This window comes from Ursus arctos, unplaced genomic scaffold (genome assembly GCF_023065955.2).
Source record: "Ursus arctos isolate Adak ecotype North America unplaced genomic scaffold, UrsArc2.0 scaffold_12, whole genome shotgun sequence".
NCBI classification, from domain to species: domain Eukaryota; kingdom Metazoa; phylum Chordata; class Mammalia; order Carnivora; family Ursidae; genus Ursus; species Ursus arctos.
The window spans coordinates 22614487-22635813 of record NW_026622786.1 but is presented as its reverse complement, the minus strand read 5'-3'; the positions used below and the strand labels follow the sequence as shown (position 1 = coordinate 22635813).

Genomic DNA, 21327 nt, shown 5'->3' with positions numbered 1-21327 from the left:
TAAAGGCACAGTGGGAAGTTTTTTTGGTGATGAAACTGTGTGTCTAGATTATAGGGGTGATTTCACTGTTAGAGAATTTACTATTAAAGAGCTAGAAACTACTAAACAAATAGATGTAGTATTCAAGTGTTTCTAATTTAACTACTAAACACTAGGATTTCATGACCGTAGACCAAAAATTATATTGTTCCTTTTTCTGCTGATGAATAATGCACACTTTTCATTTTACAATTTCATTTATTTATTTATTTATTTATTTATTTATTTATTTATTTATTTATTTAGAGAGCACGGGAGTGGGGGAAGGTGTAGAAGGGGGAAGAGAGAGAATCTTAAGCAGGCTCCATGCTCAGCCTGGAGTGGGGCTCAATCTCACGACCCTGAGACCATGACCTGAACTGAAAATAATCAGACATTCAACCAACTGAGCCACTCAGGCGCCCCTACAATTTCATTTAAATTGAAGTTAAATTATACACAGAATAGTGTCACCAGAATTAGCAAATAAAGGAGCCCTGTTAAATTTTTCAAATAAATAACCATTCTTTTAGTATAAATGTGTCCCAAATATGGAATGGGATATACATATATAGATCCATAATATATATACAATGAATATAATATATATCATGAATATATATTCATTGTATATATATTCAATTGTAATCTGTAATTCAGATTAACTGTAATTCAATTTAATCTGTAATTCAATTTAACTGGGTACCCTATTTTATCTGGCAATCCTTATACAGAAAAATGCACAGATCCTAAATCTATATATTTGAATGAATTTTGGTAAATGTTTATATCCATACAACATCCAATCAAGATACAGAACATTTCCATTACTTTCAGGTTCTCTTTTGTCCCTTGCCAATCTTCATTCTCTCCACAGGCAAACCCTGTTTTGATTATTTCTGCCTATTGCTAAACTTCATGTAAGTTGAATTGTACAGTCCTCTTTTGTGTCTGGCTTCTTACACTTTTTTTTTAAATTCATGTTGTAGGAGTCAAGGGTTTGTTCTGTTTTATTGCTAAGTAATAGTCCACTGTAAAAACATAGCAAAATTTTAAAATCCATTCTTCTATGGGACATATTGCTTGGTTCTAGTTTGGTGCTATGAATGAATATATATATACAGTTATAAACATTCTTGTACAATTTCTTTTATCAATGTTTTCATTTCTTTTGGGTAAATACCTAGAACTGATCTTGCTAGTTCACAGGATTTAATTTATAAGAAACTAAAACTACTTTCCAAAGTAGTTGTGCCAATTTATATTCCTACCAACAGCAGGCAAATTTCAGTCACTCCATATCCTTGCAACTTTTACTGCTGTTAGCCTATGACATTTTTGGCTTTGTTAATTTTATTGTTTGTCCATTTTCTAGTTCACTGATTTCTGCTGTGAAGTTCAGTATTTCCTTCCTTCTAGCGTTTTTATATGCTTTTCTTTTTTCTAGCTAAGATGGAAACAGATCATTGATTTTAAAACTTCTTTCATTTCTTTTTATTTATTTATTTATTTATTATTTTTTTTTAATAATGATTTTTTATTATATTATGTTAGTCACCATACAGTACATCCCCGGTTTTCGATGTAAGGCTCGATGATTCATTAGTTGTGTATAACACCCAGTGCACCATGCAATATGTGCCCTCCTTACTACCCATCACCGGTCTATCCCATTCCCCCACCCCAACTTCTTTCATTTCTAATATAGGTTTCTAAAGCTATAAATTTCTAAGCACTGCTTTATCTGCATCCCACAAATTTTCACATTTTATGTTTTTATTTTTACTCAGTGAAAAACAAATGTACTGTTTTATTTCCAAATATTTGGGACTTTTCTAGACACCTTTTCTTAGTGATTTTAAACTTATCTCCATTGTGGCTGATAGCCAAGCATATGGTCGACTTCGCTGGATGTTTCATACATGCTTGAAGAGAATGTCTATTCTACCACTATTGCATGTACTGATCCAGCATATCAATTTGGTCCAAATGGTTTTTGTTCAAATCATCAATATATTTGTTAATGTTTTGTCTATCAGCTGCTAAGAGGTTCATTAAAATCGACTGATTGTAGACTTGCCTTGTACCTCTTTTGTCGGTTTTTGCCTGGTGTATTTTGAAGCTGGTATTCAAGGAAGACACATTTAGGGTTACATCTTGATGAACTACCCCTTTTTTATGAAAAGTCTATCTCCAGTATACTCCTTTTGGTCAATTTTGTCTTATGTTAACATAGCCACTTATTTTCTTGTGCTTACAGTTTGTATGTTCTATTTTTCCCCCATTCTTTCACTCTCATCTTGTCTTTAATTAGTTTAACTCTTGTAGACAACATAGAGTTGGGCCTTTAAAAAAATCTAGTTCTATTAATTGGAGTGTTTGATTTACATTTAAGTAATTACTAGTTTGGTTGAATTTAGGTCTACCATTTTGCTATTTGTCCTATATATTTTTTACCTATATTTCCGCCTTTCCTGCCTTTTTTTTTTGATAAATCATCTCTCTTTCAGTATTCAATTTTAATTCCCCTAATTTTTTTTAAACTTCTGCCTTACTTTTTTTTATAGCGGTTACCAAGGGATTTCAATACATAACATACATAACCTTATCAGTCTACAGTTAGTATTAAACCACTTTAAATAAAATGTAAGTACTGCCACTGTGTAATACCCTTTAACCCCTGTAACCTATATTATTGTTGAAATCTAACTATCCACCAGCGTACCATGCTAAGTGGTCAGTTATCTTTTAAAAACATTAAGAAAAAATTGAGTTTTTTATACTCACATACTTATTTCCTTCTATCTGATGTCATTTACCTTCAGCCTAAAAACCCTCCCTCAGCTTTCCTTATTAAGAGGTCTGCTAGTGACAAATTCTATTTTTATGAAGATTGCTTTATTTTGCTTTCATTGTTGAAGGACCTTTTTTACTGGATATCGAACTCTGGACTGACAGGTTTTGGTTTGGTTTTGCTTTTTAATTTCGGTACTTTATAGATCTCTTTCAGCTGTTTCTGAGGTGGAGCAGCCAACATTTATTGCTCCCCTGTATGTAGTGGGTTCCCTGCTACCACTCATGGTGGCTTTTAAGATTTTTCTCGTATCTTTGGTTCTCATCAGTTTTAGCTATAATGTATTAGGTGTTTTCTCTGTATTTATTCTGCTTAGAGTTCACTGAGCTTACTGGATCTATGTATTCATAGTTTCACCAAACTTGGGAAAACTTTGACCTTTACTTACCCATCTTTTTTCTGCCCTATTTTCTCTCTCTTCTCCTTCTGGAAATCCAATTACATATGCATTGAACTGCTGAATATCACCCCACATGGCTTTGAGGTTCTGTGTTTTCCTTCCACCCGATCTTTTTTTTTTGATTCTTTATTCCTCAGAGAGGATAATTTCTACCCATCTGCCACCTGCACTCTTGCTGTTAAGTCCGACCACTTGGGTTTTTGTTTCCATTTCTCTGAGAGCATCCATCTATGTACATTCATAACAACCATTTTTCCTTTTCATCTTTGAGCATAGTTCTACTAGCTGCTTTAAAATCCCCATCTGCTAATTCCAAGATCTGGATTATGTTAGGATCTCTTTCTACTGTCCCTTCCCCCTTTTGGCAATAAGTCACATTTTCCTGTTTCTTTGAATGTGTCATGGTATTATATTCTAGTCACTGTTGATATGCTAAAGAGACTCATTTTGTTATCATGCCCTGGAAGTGTTAATATTTGTTCCAGAAGGCAGTTACATTATTGACTACTCACCTTGGTTTTATGGAGGATTGATTTTTACACTACGTTAAAGGTTTTGTCTCTAGTTTCAGCGCAAATCCTTAATCCTGGGCATAGTCTTTTCTAATACATGGCCATTCTAGGGATTTGACAGAAAGCCTAAAATGCTTACCAAGCCTTCTAACTTGTCAGGAATCAAACTCAAAATTCTGTTTTCTCTTGTAATACAGAACAACAAGCTCTGCTCAGATTTTTCAGCCTTCCAGCTCTGGCTTTCCACCAGGTTCATGGAGACTTCCCTATACAAGTACAATTCAGGAGTTAGCCAAAGAGCTGAGAGATTTATGTGCATACTGGAAGGCTTGCTCCTCCTCCAGTGCCACCTTCATTTCTAGAATTTCCTCCTCAATATACAGGTAATCTAGCAGCCCCCAATTTCTCTGACACCTCAAGTCAGTAAGACTGCAACCTTCTCTTGAGTTCTAGCCATCCCTTACTGGACAGACTGGGGAATGTCCTAAGGGAAAAAGCTATATATAAGCATAATTCTTGGCCTGCATTTTGGTCATTCCCCAGTGTCTTTAGCCAGTTATATTTTGTCCAGTGTTTATTAATTGGGAAGGCTTGTACATTGCAAGCTATTCCACCATTACCAAAGGTAGAAGTCTTTCCTTTTATAATTATTCAATACTTGCTTTAATGCCTCAGAAGAAAACAACATAGACTTAGCACTTAAATGTCCTTGGTTCTCTCCTCTTTTGTGTAACAGACTAAAAATGGAATATTTCACATATATAAAATATCTTTTTATCTCAAATGAAGTAAGTCAGGGGCACCTGGTTGAGCATCCGACTCTTAATTTCAGCTCAGCTCTTGATTTCAGGGTCGTTAGTTCAAGCCCTGTGTTGGGCTTCATGCTGGGCATGGAGACTACTTTTAAAAAAAGAAAAAAAGAAAGAAACAAAGAAAAGAAAAAAGTCAAAATAATGTATTAATTAATGCTCCCAGGAAGTAGTAAAGTCTATGTTCAACTTCTAATGAATTTAATGAAATTTAAGCTATGGCTGATTAAACCACAGAAATATTTAAAGTTAGACCAACTAAACTAGCATATAGCAAGGCTATTTCTGTTATGAACTAACAAAAAGTATAAGACTCTACAGTCATGAAATAAAATAAATGGAGTGCTATTTACAACTGGGACAAAGAACGTAACTACTTGCACACATACAGTGGCATACCAACTGAGTTAAGTGATGTGACAAATCTTGACTAACCCCCCCCACTGCCTCCAAACTTAAATTTTTAAAATTGTATTCTGTAGTTAGTAAGTTTTCCATTTGTCAACTTGGATGTGAAAGATGCTATTTAAAACCAAACAGCAACTGTACATGGCTGGCTGAACATTTATAATTCAACAATTATATAACCTCCAAAATACAGCAGAATATGAACCACATAATTAGGATGTCAGCTAAACAAGACAAGGCAGTTCAGAAGGATGTCATTTTGTGGCATGTGCTCAGCTGAGCTTTAAGGAAGTAGGACTCTTGGGTAGGACTTACTCTTCCCACCTCTGCCTCTATACACTAATACCAACTGCTATCAGGACAACTCATCTTGTGGTCAGGACAGCTGGCTTTTTAAGAAAGAAGAAAGTTCCATGTTGTATAACCTTATTTCATAAGTAAAAACTGCTTTTAAACAACTCTGCTTATGAACGTCTCTGCAAGTTTTCAGGCTTGGTCTGCTCCATGTGTGTACATCCTGACAAATTACCAAAATAGCAACAACTGATAATGTCATAGGGAAAAAGAAACTCATTGCCACAGGAAATGAAGTATTGTTGAATCAACATCTTTCTTCTTGGTCACTTTCTTTATAATTATTAGGTAAACCAAAAGAAATGTTCATTATACTAATAAGTGTATGTGCATGTATGACTGAAATTAATATCTAACAATAGAAAATGTCTATGTTCACGAAGTCCATCAACAGGATTCTGAGCTATTTTCTGGTATGGAAAACAGACTTAGCATCTCTGTCTCCAGTGGATGCATGTTGTCTCCTGTGATAATTAAGGAGTGTAATGGTCCTCCCAAGTCCACAGTACACATTTGCTGCAAAGTGCCTGCTGCAACTTTCTGGTCTTCAGCTCCAACCCTGGCTAAGCCAACACAGAGTGTCTTCTCGGTGACTGCTATTAAGAGAAGAAAAAGATATTGCCATTCAATTCAGCAAATGCATTATCCTGTCCAACATTTAACATTAGTAACAAAAGAACATTTAAAGAAGCCCCAAATATCTTAAATCTCCTTAGTCACTCATTACAGACCAATTATCTATTGGTTTATCTAAGGCTTTTCTAAATTATATGAACTACCTGACATATAAAGTGGTACTTCCTAACTTCACTCTTTCAGAATTCCTAGTTTAAGTTTTCAGGACTTGATAAACAATTATGTATATCCATACTCTTTACGACTGCATAACATTTGTCTTTAAATATTTAGCTTCTGAGTGAGCAATGTTTACTACCTGCCTATATTTTTAATAAGTTGCTTGAGATATGTTCACACTGACCAAGATATACTAGAAAAACAAGGGGATTATGAGATAAATACACAGATTTGATATTTTGCTTGGCCACCTAATCAGCTATGTCAAACTTCAGTTTTTTCATTTTTAAAAACAGAATACTATCTTTCTTAAATGGTGGTTGTAAGGGGTAAGACAACAGACATGAAAGTATTTAGTAAACTACAGAGCCCTGAAGAAAATAACAGGCATTAAGACATTACTTATGCTTCTAAGTGCTGACCCTCTCATGGTTTGGTTTACTTGGGAAAGCTGTCCCAACTGAACATGAACAAAACGGGGCAAATGATATCTACAAGGACCAGCAGACATGCAAGTTTGGGCTTCAGTGTACAAAATCATGGATATGGAACACCGTTGCAAATTATTTGATTTCATGACTTTAACAAGTCCTACTAATGAGAAAAAAATAAGGAACACTCATTCAAGAATCTCTTCATGTATCTTTTTCCACCAAGAGCTAGGTACTCAAACGCAGTCAACACCTTGTAAGAGAATGTTATGACAGTTTCATTAAAGAACCTCCCAGGAAAGATTTACTGATGACCAACACTTCATTATATACCACATACAGTCTGGTATGGAAAACACACTTAGCATCTCCATCTCCAGGGGCGCTGTCTCCTGTGATAATTAAGGCGTGTAATGGTCCTCCCAAGTCCACAGTACACATTTGCAGCAAAGTGTTAAGAATATAAGGATAAATTCTCTTGTTTTTATCCTGAAGAAAACTATCCGTGATCTCAGTGTTGTGAAAGAGAAAAAGCAGAAGTATATTTCTTGCAGGATAGATCTCACCACACACAGATTTAGGCTAAAAAGGAAGTTCTGCATTTTACCTACGTATTTATATATTAACATATTTACATAAAATCTGATTTACAGTTAATTTGTGAAAAATCCTCACTTTCTGGAATGGTATTAATTTTCCTAGGAAGAATTCCATTATTTTTCCTTCAGTACGACCTTCAGCCTATGAAATTTAAGTTAAAATTGATTTAAAAAATGACAAGAAAAAGTACAATGCAAACACACTGACTCTCGTTTCAGTGGTGCTGGCGGCGGTGGTGGGCTGTGTGTGTATGCGAAGTTATACCATGTACACATCTCAGTGCAGCAGTAGGGAGTATGAGAACCCTTTTAGGGCCTTGAGTACCTGGTTCTTCTCCTCGTATTCGCTGATTCTGAACAATCTCCAGAAGTTGCTGGGCTGCTTGGTTTACACTCATATACCGAGGAGGCTCATAGATCTTCCTTCCTCTGTAAATATAAAATTAGATGCCACTGTCCTTAGACATGAAATTACATAATACATTTTTAATGCAATTATTCCCCCAGGTACAGTTAAGTACTACAGTCCATAGTCTGTTTGAAGCATTCGCACATTACCCACTAAAGCATGAATACCCTGATTTTTTAAGTTTAAGCTTTTTTCATTGTCATACTTCAACTGTCCTCTGATCTCACTGAAATGCTGGCAGTAATAAAAGTCCAACGACTTAATGATAAATGTTCAAGTCAAAGTTACTTTTATCTAAAGTGATACCCTAGGCAAAAATAGTTCAAGTTAAGTGGCAATTTGTTCTAGATCCTTGCTTAATCAGGTTCTATAGTGCTCACTTTTATTACTATGTTTAAGCCACATATTCCTCTTTTCACTTCTTCCTCTAAGAAAAGTAAACTAAAGCGATAAGTATCTGAAGATCTTGGAGGGTTGGATGGGTTTACTTCTGATGGCTTGAAGCCTACCATGTCTGCCCAATGAGCATAATAAAAATACTGCTTTTGTAGCTTACAAAACAGTTCATATATTTTACTGACTCTCAAAACAACTCTTTAAAGTCAGCACTGTCTAAGAGAAATATAATGCAAACCACAAACATAATTTTCTAGTAGCCATATTAAAAACGGTTAAAAAAGGGCAAAATTAACTTTAATATTATTTTACCCAATATATTCAAAATGTATTTCAACATTTAGTCCTATAAAAATTATTACAGAGATTGTTTTTGTACTAAGTTTTGACATCTGCTATTTCATACTTATGGCACATAATTCAAGTATTACATTTTCATTAGAAATACCTAATCTACATTTAAATTTCATAAAATTCATGGTTATAAAAGTAGATTTATATGTTGAAGTTATTCTAAATATACTTTTCCAATAACTAAGTTGAGTATTATTTTTATTAATTAAAATTAAATTATAGGGACGCCTGGGTGGCTCAGTCGGTTAAAGCATCGGCTTTCGGCTCAGGTCATGATCCCAGGGTCCTGGGACTGAGTCCTGCATGGCCTCCTTCCTCAGCAGGAAGCCTGCTTCTCCTTCTGACTGCCACTCCCCCTGCTTGTGCGCTGTCTCTCCAACAAACAAATAAATAAATAAAATCTTTAAAAAATTAAATTATAAAAATTCAGTTCCTCAGTTACAGTAGCCATATTTCAAGTGCTCATTAGTCAAATGTGGGTAGTAGCTACTGTACTACTGCACACTGCCCCATAGGCAAAAAAAGGATTAAAATTCTCATTATACATATGAGAAAAATATGACTCAGAAACCGAAGTAATTTGCCTAAGGGCACATAACCACAGACAGACTCAGGACTCAAATCTATGTCTTCCGACTTCCAATTCATTAATTCATTCCACAAATATTTACAGAGTGCCTATTAGGTGCCAAACACCATTCTCAGTACTGAATCTGTGAGATCTACTGCTATTTCTGCCCTATTACACTGTTAAGATCTTTCATAAGATTAAGTGTTTAATTTGCATCTGTTACTGAAAGCTGATTTTTTTTTTTAAGATTTTATTTATTTACTTGTCCGAGAGAGAGACAGAGCAGAAGCAGGGGGAGCGGCAGGCGGAGGGAGAAGCAGGGTCCTCACTGAGTGAGGAGGCCGAGGCGGGACTGGATCCCAGGACTCTGGGATCACGACCTGAGCCAAAGGCAGACGCTTAACAGACTGAGCCACCCAGGTGTCTCTGAAAGCGGATTTTCAACAATCTTTAGAACTCATGTTGTTTAAGTAGAATTTATTATTCAAGGAATTAAAAATAGACGTACACATTCTCAGAATAAGAACTTACTTGATTAGATTTTCCAAAGATTGCTCCTTTACTTTGATGTCTGTAGGAAGCAAAAAATAGTTCTCTTTTAATCAACTACCCAAAACCCTGTGTGTAAACTTCAGTTGAGTCACCTAAATTTTGGGAAAACATTCTTCTCAAGTCTCCCAAATGCTCATTTGAGAGCTTATGACAATCTTCCCTCACACTTGTATCTAGCCACTTTTTTATGGAAATATCGAGAAGAATGGAAGCTTGTTATGTGTAAAGATCATTAGTTAGAAAACAAACATGAGGTTGGCCTTGAGACCATCCTGAAAGGATCCAATTTCCTCTTGGAAAAGAAGACACAGGAAAGAGTTAGATAAATATTGGCATATACACTACCTAACAGCTAATCAAAGTCATTGTGTTCATTTCGACTAGCTGGTAACCACAGACTCAACTGAGAAGTCTTGTTATGTTCCTATCCTTTACCTATTTTTCAGGCACCAGGATGTAAGCTTTAATGCATGTAACATAACAGAATAAAATTCTGACAACATTTTGAAAAGAAACCTTTGCTTTCTTGTGAATGGGTAAGACAGGACTAATAACTTACAAATAAGCACTTTAAAATCAATCATACTTTCAACAGGGCTTTCCCAAGCACTGACTGCCAGAGATGGGGCTACCACAGAGGCCAGAACGCACATAATTTCTGCTCCCCTAAAGCTTGAAATGCAAGCATCACAAATATTTGATTCTTTACACTTGTTAATCACTGATGCTCAGCTGAACAATCTGGTAAAAGGTAAAAAAGCACAAGCACTCTACATCCTCACAGGAACTCAGCATACAACAGCAAGAGCAACAGCTGCTTCCTGTTCTACATGCTAAAAACAAATGGTTCAGCCAAAGTTTGCTTTTGCAAAAATAAATACAGTGCAACTGGGGGGTCTTTTTGATAGACTTCTACAGCTTTCCTAAGTGATTATCACAGTTGTTCTTATAAAGAAGACTAAAAGAGTTTCCTAGGAAAATACAGCAGAGGTTAATCCTTATAAGTATCTGTAAATGTTCTTGGAACCAGCGGTGAATGTACTTTTCGGGTTCAAAATATCATTAATTATTTAATATTTCCACTTGTCTAGCACATAGAAGAAAAAGTTCATATTGGTTATTGAAAATGGACTGCAGTACGGTTAACAGTGTATGTCAACTTAGACTTCCTTTATGTGGTATCTGTTAAGATTTTTTAAGTCAACACATTTATTAGTTTATTCACCTTGAGGTTCTAAAATGTTGTGATAGTAAAGTTTTTAGTTTAATATTTTAATTTTTTAAATAATATGTTCTACACAACTTGGTTTTAAAAATGAAGAGTGTTGGGGAGAATTTTTACAGGCAAATGCTTTTTGATTGAACTGCATTTAAAGACTGCATTATTGAATATTTAATCTCAAGCCAGACCAGTCTTAATATTTTTCACTTGTCTTCACACAGGCCACAATGATTGCCTTCTACTTCTACTTGCTAGAAGGTAAGCATGTCCTATTCACCTTAGTAGCACCTAGAATAATGCAAAATACCCAGAAGATACTCCACAAATGTCTACTGAATAAATTTATGCATGCAGCTCTACCACCCACCCACCAGCCCATTTTAAACCACCCCTTAAGTAGCATACGTCCCAACTCCTTCATAAACCTATGTTCACTTCCCCTCAAAAGCTCTTTGTTCTTTGAAATACCTATATAGTTATTACTATATTTTGTTCATCTCTAATTGTATCATACCCTTATCTTGTCTTTCCAAGTACATTTTAAATTCTCTGTAGTTTTCTAACATGGTATATTCTCACTAATCCCTACAGGGTCTGGACCATAACAGGCATCCAATAAATATATACTAATTTAAATGATGAGAATTCCAGATGATTAAATGACAAGACCTATGGTTTGAGGATCTGAAATCATGATATCTTATACTTCACACCTTGTTCCTGCTTTTGTTCATGGAGCAAGGAAGATATATTGTTTAACCTTGTTTGCCTTTTCCCAGGAAAGCTGAGAAAAGGGGCAGCTCTTAGAAAGAGAATTCAAGAGCCAAAGTTCTGGTTTGTCTTTCCTGCCTCTCCATATAACAGAACTTAATTGTTCTTTAAACTTTCGTGTACTTAGCAACTAGATTTCAAAACCCTGAGGGCAAGACCCATGTCTAATACTTCCTTAGTATTCCAAAAAACCTAACTCTACAAAGGACATCAAATACAGGAAGATACAGTAAAAAAACTATGAATGACAGGCTATCTCAATTTTGCCAGCAATAAAACTGGGTAACACAGTGGGAAGATGATTTAATATCTCTAGGCCTCAACTTCATCTATAAAATGGGCTTCAATAAGATGATCTCCAGAGTCTCTTTCACATCTGTAATTCTGATAGTATCAACACTCTAGTATTCAAAGAACGTCTCTAGGAAGATACAGGATGATGCTTGGCAAGAGTAAATGCTTAATATAGGTCTGTTGAACTGCAGTAAACTGAATGATGGATAAATGGGTAAGATATAGAATGGTGGAGAGTATCCACTAGGACTTAAGAGGGGAGGAGCATGAACTATGGTATGCATGCAGGAATAGCCACGTGGCGTTTGGAGCAGAAAATGCGTACCTCCCAGAGAGTATGGAAAAGCATGTAGTGTACAGAGTGGCTAGACTGGGTCCTTTCTTACCTCCAGCTAGTCACCCACAAAACAAAATGAGAATCGTAAGACAACTCCATATATAGTGACTTTAAGAAAACTCCCAAACCCTTACCTAGTAAGCATAATGTGTGCATGCCGTTTTGTCTGTTCTTCTTCACTTTGTCAAAGAAGCTTTCTGGTCTCCAAGTGTCTGTCCAAAAAACAATAGAAACTGTCTCTCCAAACTTATACAACTAGAAAAAATAAAAACATTAATTAACGATGGAACAATTCACTACTTACTATTTCAAAGATAACCACCAAAACAAAAAATGAGAACCAGACATGAGATGGGTTGGGAATCAGATCTGTCACAGAAGTAGTAAATGTTCTCTTCCGTCCCTGGCAGCTGGGGTCTGTCTCATTGGTGCCCTTCCAGCAGTGCTTCCAGTGTTTTGGCATTCAGTATAGCAATGTATGCAGCCAGTTCATGATTCAGCTATGTAGCTGCTAAAAACACTGACACAGAAAAAACCCAGAAGGACACAAAGACTTTGGAGCAGTCAGAGCAGGATTCACGAGGTTTATATTATTATCCTCACTTTATAGATGAGACCAGCAAGGCTCAGAAAGATCAAGCTGATTTGACTAGAGTTGCACAGCTAGTGAGTAATGAAAAAGACTCAAACCTAGGTCCGAGGAAGTGCTCCTTTCCACCTTGACAACTCAGTAAAATTCACAGGTTGTATACTCATTGTAGCTAGTTCTCAAAACCTACCCCCTTACTTTATCCACTATTTGTTTCCTCCACTGAGAGCTCAATGAAAGGGAACGTCCTCCTTTCCCAAGTAGCCCACCCATTCCATTTGACCATCACACAACCAAGAGGCTTGCTTGGTTCCAGCTATCTTCCAGTCTGGCTGCACAGTTCACTTAAGTGAGCCCAACTCCAAATCTCATGCTAAGAAAATCCAGTTTTGCGTCCTGGTTCTGCAACTTGTTAGCTGTGTGACATGGCTCTTTCCGAGTCCTGATCTCCAAAACAGGAAGAGTAAAAACATACTGTCGTTCCTATTCATAAGGTTGTGAACATGTAAAAAGTTATTCAGAAGTAATATGCCACTAAAGTTACATAAAGCCTTAATTATCCAATTTAAACAGTGCTTGCAAGAATTGATAATAGAGCTGGAAAGCACTAACCATGGGAAATCTAATCTAGTCGTTTGCCACAAACTGTGACTGGAATAGGTGTGTAACTGCAGGACATCACTGAACTTTTCTAAGCCTGTGGAAGGGATTATCATCCTAAGGCTTCTCAAATCACTTTTAAGAAGCTGTTGTGGGGCGCCTGGGTGGCACAGCGGTTAGGCGTCTGCCTTCGGCTCAGGGCGTGATCCCGGCGTTACGGGATCGAGCCCCACATCAGGCTCCTCCGCTATGAGCCTGCTTCTTCCTCTCCCACTCCCCCTGCTTGTGTTTCCTCTCTCTGGCTGTCTCTATCTCTGTCAAATAAATAAATAAAATCTTAAAAAAAAAAAAAAAAAAAAGCTGTTGTAAGAGGTAAGGGGGAGGCAGAAAGAAAGGAAACAGAAAAGTTGGGGCATTCAGGGTCCTCCGTCTTTCCATCCCTAGAAAAGCTCAACTTTTCTCATTTTTTGTACACTGAGGTCCTAAAAACTATAACCAGTACTCTTAAGCTCATCATGTCCCTTACATGGCCACCACTTCCAACTTACCTACCAATGAGCTTTACTCCCAAAGTCCACTTGAAAACTGTCTAAAAAGTCTATGGAAGCCACGCCATCCAGTGGCAGCTGAATTCTCAGATCAGTGTAGAAAGACCCATGTAAATTCAAGAATTCAGAGTCTTGAATCTTCTTGCCACATATAATGTTTCTCTGTGAAAAATGCGTCCAACTGATGAGTTCCAATGTGTTCCAATGTGGAATTCCTAGAATACATTCACCCAAGCTACAAGGACTATGCCTAGCCCCGCTGGAGGGTTCTGCTATTGTTATTGTTCTATAAGAGACAACTTTATCTAAAAAATATTTATTATAGATCATCCACTATGTGCCAGGCATTATGCTATGCACAGGTATAAAAGTGAGAACCAAACCAGAGCTCTGGCCTTCATGGATAATGTAGTCTTGCTTATACCTCACAGAGCAAGCAAAAGCTCTGGAGTCACGGCTCTGGCTCTTACCAGGTGGGTGATCATGGACAAGTAACCTTCCTTTCACAAGACACTCCCCTGTAAAATGTGTATAACTATAAAGCTAATAATTTGCTTTTTCTTAGGGATTAAATGACAAAGTGTGTAGAATGCCTAGTACACTGCACATAGTAAAAACAATAAATGTTAGAGATTTGACAATATAATAACAATATGTTCATAATGATGATATGAAAATGTCCTAAAATGCTGTGTCTTGCTATAATCCAACCACTTTCCTTACCAAATATTTGACATGATGTTTACTGTTGTTGTATGATTTGATTCTGACAAGTTTAACTATTTGTGTTCTAAAAAGGATTTTTGGCATCTCTGATCAGATTCTGAAATATTAGTATTACTCTGTAAAAAAGAAAACTACGGAGTTAAAGAAAATTATAAATGCAACCATATGTACACCCTTTAGATGGGTCTTCAATATTTAAGAGTCATGGAAATATACTCATGAAGGTAAACTCTTCATTCAGAGAGAAAGGGATAGATGATTTAAGAGAGAATTGAGATGCTAGTCACATATAAACACTAGCTGCAGCATGCTGTGGAAAAGCTTCTTGGAATTGTCTAATTTGGGGGATTAAAGAAAGCCTCACATAAGCACTGCTTTCTATGACCCTGATTTATAGACTGTAACCATTCTCATGGCCGTGCTGCAAACTTCTTCAATGAATTCTGGAACATTATGCAAACAGTTTCACCATTTAAGATGTCAGCCCCTCAAAGAACATAAAGATTAGTCCTTTGTGTTTCACAATCCAAGGACTTACCAGTAAACCATAAAGAAACTGAAGTAAAATCATACAGGGAAGAGAATGACGCTGCAGAAGTCTAAGCACTGTCTTATAAATGTGAGCCTTTGTGCTGTGATCGTTTTCCCCCAAAACATTATTGATGCAAATCTAAATTTAGAGACGACAAAAAGTGCTGTTTTCTGAGAACAGTAGATAAATATGGGGTCTTTTTTGGTTTTAACCTGAAGTAAGTTATAAAGAAAGCAGTTTATCGAACTTGATATTGGATTATGTTTTTCATCTATTGAAGATAAAAACTCAAAATGACCCATTTAATTACAGATAAGGCAATATCTAAAGCAAGAAGATGCACAAGAAAGACAAATATTAGGTAGTAAATAATAATTATAAAAAATGAGATACAGACTGTATTGAAAGAGTTGAGCATTACCCCCACGCGGAAAGCACCTGAAGACAACTTCTGAAGATAGGATATAAGCTCGATCTTAAAGGGTGGGTAAGATGGAGGAAGTTAATCATGGGGAAAGAGCAAGATGGTATGAACAACCTACCAGACGTGGGAACACTTGGGCAATATTTAGCATGGCATTAAGCAATTATCTAGAAATAGCTATTGCCTGACTTGCTTTTAACAAGTATTTAATTCCTGACAGGCTTTCCACGTGACAATTCCTGTCAATGCCAGCTCTATAATTTATCTAGAACTGACTTCATTTCTTTTACCCCTACTTTAGTTTGAGTCCTCATGGCCACTTGCCTGAACAACCTTAATAATCTTCTAATTCATCTCACTCCATCAATACTTCCTTCCAGAAGCATAGATGTTTTATAAAATTCATTTTATAATTAGGTTTTAATGCTTTTGTCATTTTATATTCAAATAAAAAATAGTTTGTGATTTTTGAGTTAAAAAATATCTTCTTGGGGGACGTGGGTGGCTCGGTCACTTAAGCGTCTTGGTTTTGGCTCAGGTCATGATCACAGGGTCCTGGGATCGAGCCCTACGTCAGACTCTGCACTCAGTGGAAAATCTGCTTGAGGATTCTCTCTGTCTCCCACTGCCCCTCCTCCTCCCCCTTGCTTGTGCTCTGTCTCTAATACAAGATAAATCTTTTGAAAAATCTTCTTTACATATAGAAAAATTAGAAAATTTAACTTGCTAGTAAGAACTTTGTGAAGCCCTACATGTACCTTTTACATATAAACATAAATACTAAATCAGATCAGTTCAATCTGTGAAGTAAAAGAAAGCTGACCCAGCAGAGTTGTCAAAAAACGTACCACAAAACCACATATTCAAGTGTTACTAGTTTTCTATACAAAATATTGGTCTTGGAGTTGTTTTTTTTTAATTCCCACATGTATTTTTCTTCACATGGATGTAACACTGATCTGCTGACACTAAGAAAGATTATGCACATGGCCATATACTAGGTACATAGATAAAACTGAAGACAAAAGAGCCACAAAATTTATAGTATCACATATGAGAGAATCCACATATGAATTAAATGAAAGAATTTTAATTTAAAGCACTAATTCTAAAGATAAATCAGCTTGGGGTGGGGTGGGGAAGATAATAAGCAATTCAACTCAGCAAATGTTTGTTGCATATTGATTATATGCATGGCACCGTGATAAAGTGCAATGGAAGATGAGTAAACCAAGAAGTTTATAATATGCCCAACATATAAACACATAAAGTAACCGAATATTGTGTACAGGATGAGGATTTGCCAGGAATGTGGGAGTAGAAGAATGGTACCATCACATTGGTAATTTAAAAAGAAAACTATTAAGTGGAAGAGAATGATGGTAAGGTGGCTATTAAAATATTGACTAAAAACAGTTACAGTTGAGGGGCTCCTGGGTGGCAAAGTCGGTTAAGCGTCTGACCTTGGCTCAGGTCATGATCTCAAGTCCTGGGATTGAGCCCTGCTTGGGCTCCCTCTTCTTTTGCCCCTCTCCCTGCTCCTGTGCACTCTCTCTCTCAAATAAAATCTTAAAAGCAAAAAACAAAACAAAAACAGTTACAGTGGAAATTGAAAGGAAAGAAAAACATTTTTAATACACCCATGATTCAGCAGGTGGTCAAAATAATTCCAAAGTGACTAAAAGAACTGGAAGCTTACTCAGATGAGTTCTTCTAAGGTTACATAGCAGTGTAGAGTGCAGATCTCCTTATTACCTACTTTAGTGTTCTCTGTACTAGGTTAGGCTTTATCATTTCTACATTAGTTCCTGGACAACAATGACATCAATTCAATGCTTTTGAAAACTACCAGTAAGAACTACTACAAGGTCAAAACAATGCTGTTTATCACAATGAGTGTTGTATTATGAAAAAAAGGAAGGAAATGAGTTGTTACTTTTTAAAAGCAATATACATTTTTTCCAAAGTAGAAATGTATTATATAAACAGAGAAACATATGGCAATAATTAAGGTCACTCACGCAACAGAGAAAGTGGACGCATTTCATAATGATGAGAAAATTATACAACCTTTTCCCTGAAGTCAGCCGTAACTGATAAAGCAGTTTTTATGCAGAAATCATTGCTATTGGGTTTCACTGAACTGTCTCATTTATCTGTCCTTTAAAATGTCTCAAACACAATTTTAGTCACCACATATTTAGTCACCACATTTTAAAAAAAGATTCACACAAATGATAATAAGAAATGATAAATACTGAACATAGAAAATATGCTACAATTTGTAATTTCTTCTTTATTTGGCTTGTCACCTTCAGGTCAGTGTATACAGGTTCAACAAGAGTTGAAGACTGAAAGAAAATATACCAAACTAGTAACTAACTTTGGTTACCTCTAAGTAGTGAGACTATGGATGCTTGCATGTTCTTTACACTTACTGTATTTTCCCAATTTTCTACGAGTATATATGTCACTGATTATCAAGGAAAATAAAGTTATTTTTTAAAACAATTCTTCTAAAGCAGAAACAATGGTGAATGAAAGCAATTCTGATTCTACATGATTAAGGTACTAAATGCTTAACTTGAAGAATTCAAGAAAAAGGACTTTGTTCTTCTTGCCTTTTGTGTACTGGCAAAAAACCCTGATTTTTAATAATCAGAATGCTTAAATAAAACCAACTTGCCTGGCTCTTCACAAATAGATTTTTCTTTGACTAGAGAAATCCTCAAAATACAAATTATACAAGTGTTAGAAATATCTCTTACTTAGGAATTTCAAAGAACATGATTTTAAAGTATACTTGTTTATAAATAATATTTAAATTGTAAAAAATCCAAAAATTTACTTAATGAAAATTTGGGTATCTAATGTATCTTAGTCAAAGTAACCTTTGCCTAAAGTTAGAGAACAGGCCAGCTTTTTGGCTTCTAAATCTAGAGGACATTAAAATTTATCTAGTTTAGTATTCTTCATACTTTTTAGTGCCAAATCTCTTCGTCCAAATAAATTCTTAAACAGAACATCAATAGGGTTAAAGATAAAGCCTGGACTCCTCAGGGATTTATTTTTTGCTCTTTGGTCTCAAGTACTTCATTTTCTGCAGAATTGCTGAAGCATCTTCATAGATTCTGGTACACTATGAAAACCACTGATCTTGTCCAGCATTCCTCCCTGTCCCCATCTCATCCCCTTTCAGTTAGGAAACCTGACTATCCAGATCCAGAAAAGTTAGAGGACTCCTTAGTTACTGCCTAAGCAAAAGTAAAACCAAGCCCTTTTAATTTGCAGTTAAACTCTACACCTTTCCCATTATTACTTATCCTTTGCCAGTTCTACCCAATATATAGTCCGTTTTTATCCAACATATATATTCGCAATCTTGTGTTAAATAATCTCTAGGAGCCAAGGTTCTGTGGTACGTATGTATGTATTCACTGGGGTGTGTGTGTGTGTGTGTGTGTGTGTTTCTGTAATACCTTCTAGATTCTCCAAAGTGCTTCCATGACTCTCTCCTTTAACTGAATAGTTCTCTCTGTTGGGAATGTATTTACCTTATTGTTCATCTAGCAAACCTCTTGTAATTCATTTTTAAAACCACTTTATTGAGATATAATTTACATACCATAACAATCACCCATTTTAAGTGTACATTCAATGATTTTTAGTAAATTCACCAAACTGTGCAACCACTACCATATATAGTTTTAGAAAATTTTTATCACTCCAATCAGATCCCATATGTCCCTTTAATAAGTAATATTTCTTCTCACCCCCAGCCCCAGACAATTAATTATTGTCTTCATAAATTTGCTTTCTCTGGACATTTCATATAAACAAAATCCTACAATACATGGTCTTCTGTGTCATGCTTCTTTCACTTAATATACACATACTTAATATCTCTGTCAGGACTACGAATTCTTCACAAGACAAAAGGAGAGACTTTAGAGTCTGGAAGTAAATTAAACCTAATCATACTCTTCTACGTGATCAATTCACTAAGAATAAAATTCAAACGCCTGACATTGGATTAGAGAGCCTAGTGATCCAACCCTATCTACCTATCTGACCTCAGATCACTTTTCCCCTGCCTACTACTCTCCAATAAGCCCTTCTGTGATTCCTTCGAGGAGCCAAGGTAATTTCCATTTTAGACTCTTTACATAAACCATTCCCTGTGACTAGAATATGCTACTTCCTTCTTGATTCATATCTAATCTTAAATAACACCACTTAGAGAGACCTCCCTTGACCATCCAACTGCAACTCTCTAACATTTGTCAGTCTACCTGAAGTTCTTACACTTCCCACTACCTGATACTGTTGCTGTTGCCTTTCCTTCCTACTAGAATGTAAGCTCTTTGAGAGCAGGAACCTTCTTGGAAGGTTTATCAGTGTATCCAAAGACACTCAGTAGAGAAACAATAAGTAGGCAAACAATACTTGTTAAATAAATGGATCACGATTCCTTTTAATGATGTCTAACTTAGCAGTCACCAACACACAATCCATTTAACAAGGAAAATTTTCATAGGGATATGGGGTTTGCAATAAAAATTCTATCTTATGGCATGTCTATAACAGAATTAGAAGTGTTAGTCTATGCCAACTACTTACCTTCGTTAAACCGATAATAAGGAGTCTTTTGCTAGTTAATAACCTACAAAGTGAATGAAAAATACTCAACAGTCAATTCTGAGCTCTCTATGCTGCTTTAGAAAACAACAGTAAGATAACTCAAAAGGGGTTAACAAATTGATAAGTTTAAAAAAAAGCTGTGCCCAGTTCCAGGTTATGAATTTCGTACTAGTACTCTTTAACCTAATGTAAAAACGTTGCAGGGATGCCTGGGTGGCTCAGTTGGTTAAGCATCTGCCTTCAGCTCAAGTTATGATCTCAGGGTCCTGGGATCAAACCCTGCATTGGGCTCCCTGCTCAGTGGGGAGTCTGCTTCCCCCTCTCCCTCTACGCCCCCACCCCTGTTCATGCTCTCTCTCTCTCTCTCCCCACTGTGTCTCAAATAAATAAAATCTTAAAAAAAAAAAAATGTTGCAGAGCATGTACTGTTCAGGTCTATCACAGTACTTCTGTTCAATAACTTGATGGCTGTTTTCCCAGTAACTCATGGGAAAGTGTTCACAGAGATGACAGAATGTCTTTCGAAAGTGGTGCCCACTTCCCTTTTAAAAAATTGAGAAAGAGAACATGGCAAGGTAATACATTCTACATTTAGCAAGTGTATTTCTGGGAACTAAAATCTACTTTTCCAATTCTGCCATGCTAAGAGAAAGACAGTACAGTTCTTTAACTTTCTAAGAAATTTTTTATCTGTCTAGATTGGTGGTTCTCAAAATGGGTACCTACACTAGCAGCTTCAACATCACCTGAGAATTTGCTAGCAATGCAAATTCTTAGGCCACCACCCCAGATCTACTATATCTGAAAATCTGAGGGGAAGGCCAGCCATCTCTTTTACAAGCCTTCTAAGTAATTCTGATGAATACCAAAGTCTGAGAACCAGTGGTGTAGGTTATTGTTTTTCCCATAAATGCTGATCCAAATACTGAAAAGAAAAAGAGCAGCTACTATTAAGGAAGGGGACTTTGCCAAAGTTTATGTATTATGCAGGATATCCATACATTTGTTTTAAAATTTAAAAGTGCCAAGAATATACTGACTGTATTTTTAATGCCTTTTATCTTAGAAAACTGTACGAAAGGTATCAATAATTACCTCTTTCTCCTGGAATATAAATAACTCGGGTGGTACAAAAAAGTATACTGTCATAGAGATTTCATCAAAGACATAAGACAGAACCT

General features: G+C 36.1%; 1 protein-coding gene across 2 annotated transcripts in view; it reads right to left on the bottom strand.

Moving 5' to 3' along the window:
- Nucleotides 1-2522: 2522 nt before the first annotated feature.
- The window catches only part of DPH5 (diphthamide biosynthesis 5), a 35226-nt gene continuing 16421 nt past the window's right edge, over nucleotides 2523-21327 (bottom strand). For both annotated transcript variants that reach the window (XM_026497506.4, XM_026497507.4), the window contains exons 5-8: nucleotides 12221-12341; nucleotides 9442-9481; nucleotides 7506-7609; nucleotides 2523-5951 (exon numbers count right to left, since the gene is read on the bottom strand). In XM_026497506.4, coding sequence (XP_026353291.1) covers nucleotides 5743-5951; nucleotides 7506-7609; nucleotides 9442-9481; nucleotides 12221-12341 — 474 coding nt within the window. In that variant the 3' untranslated portion in view covers nucleotides 2523-5742. The remainder of the gene's footprint in view (nucleotides 5952-7505; nucleotides 7610-9441; nucleotides 9482-12220; nucleotides 12342-21327) is intronic.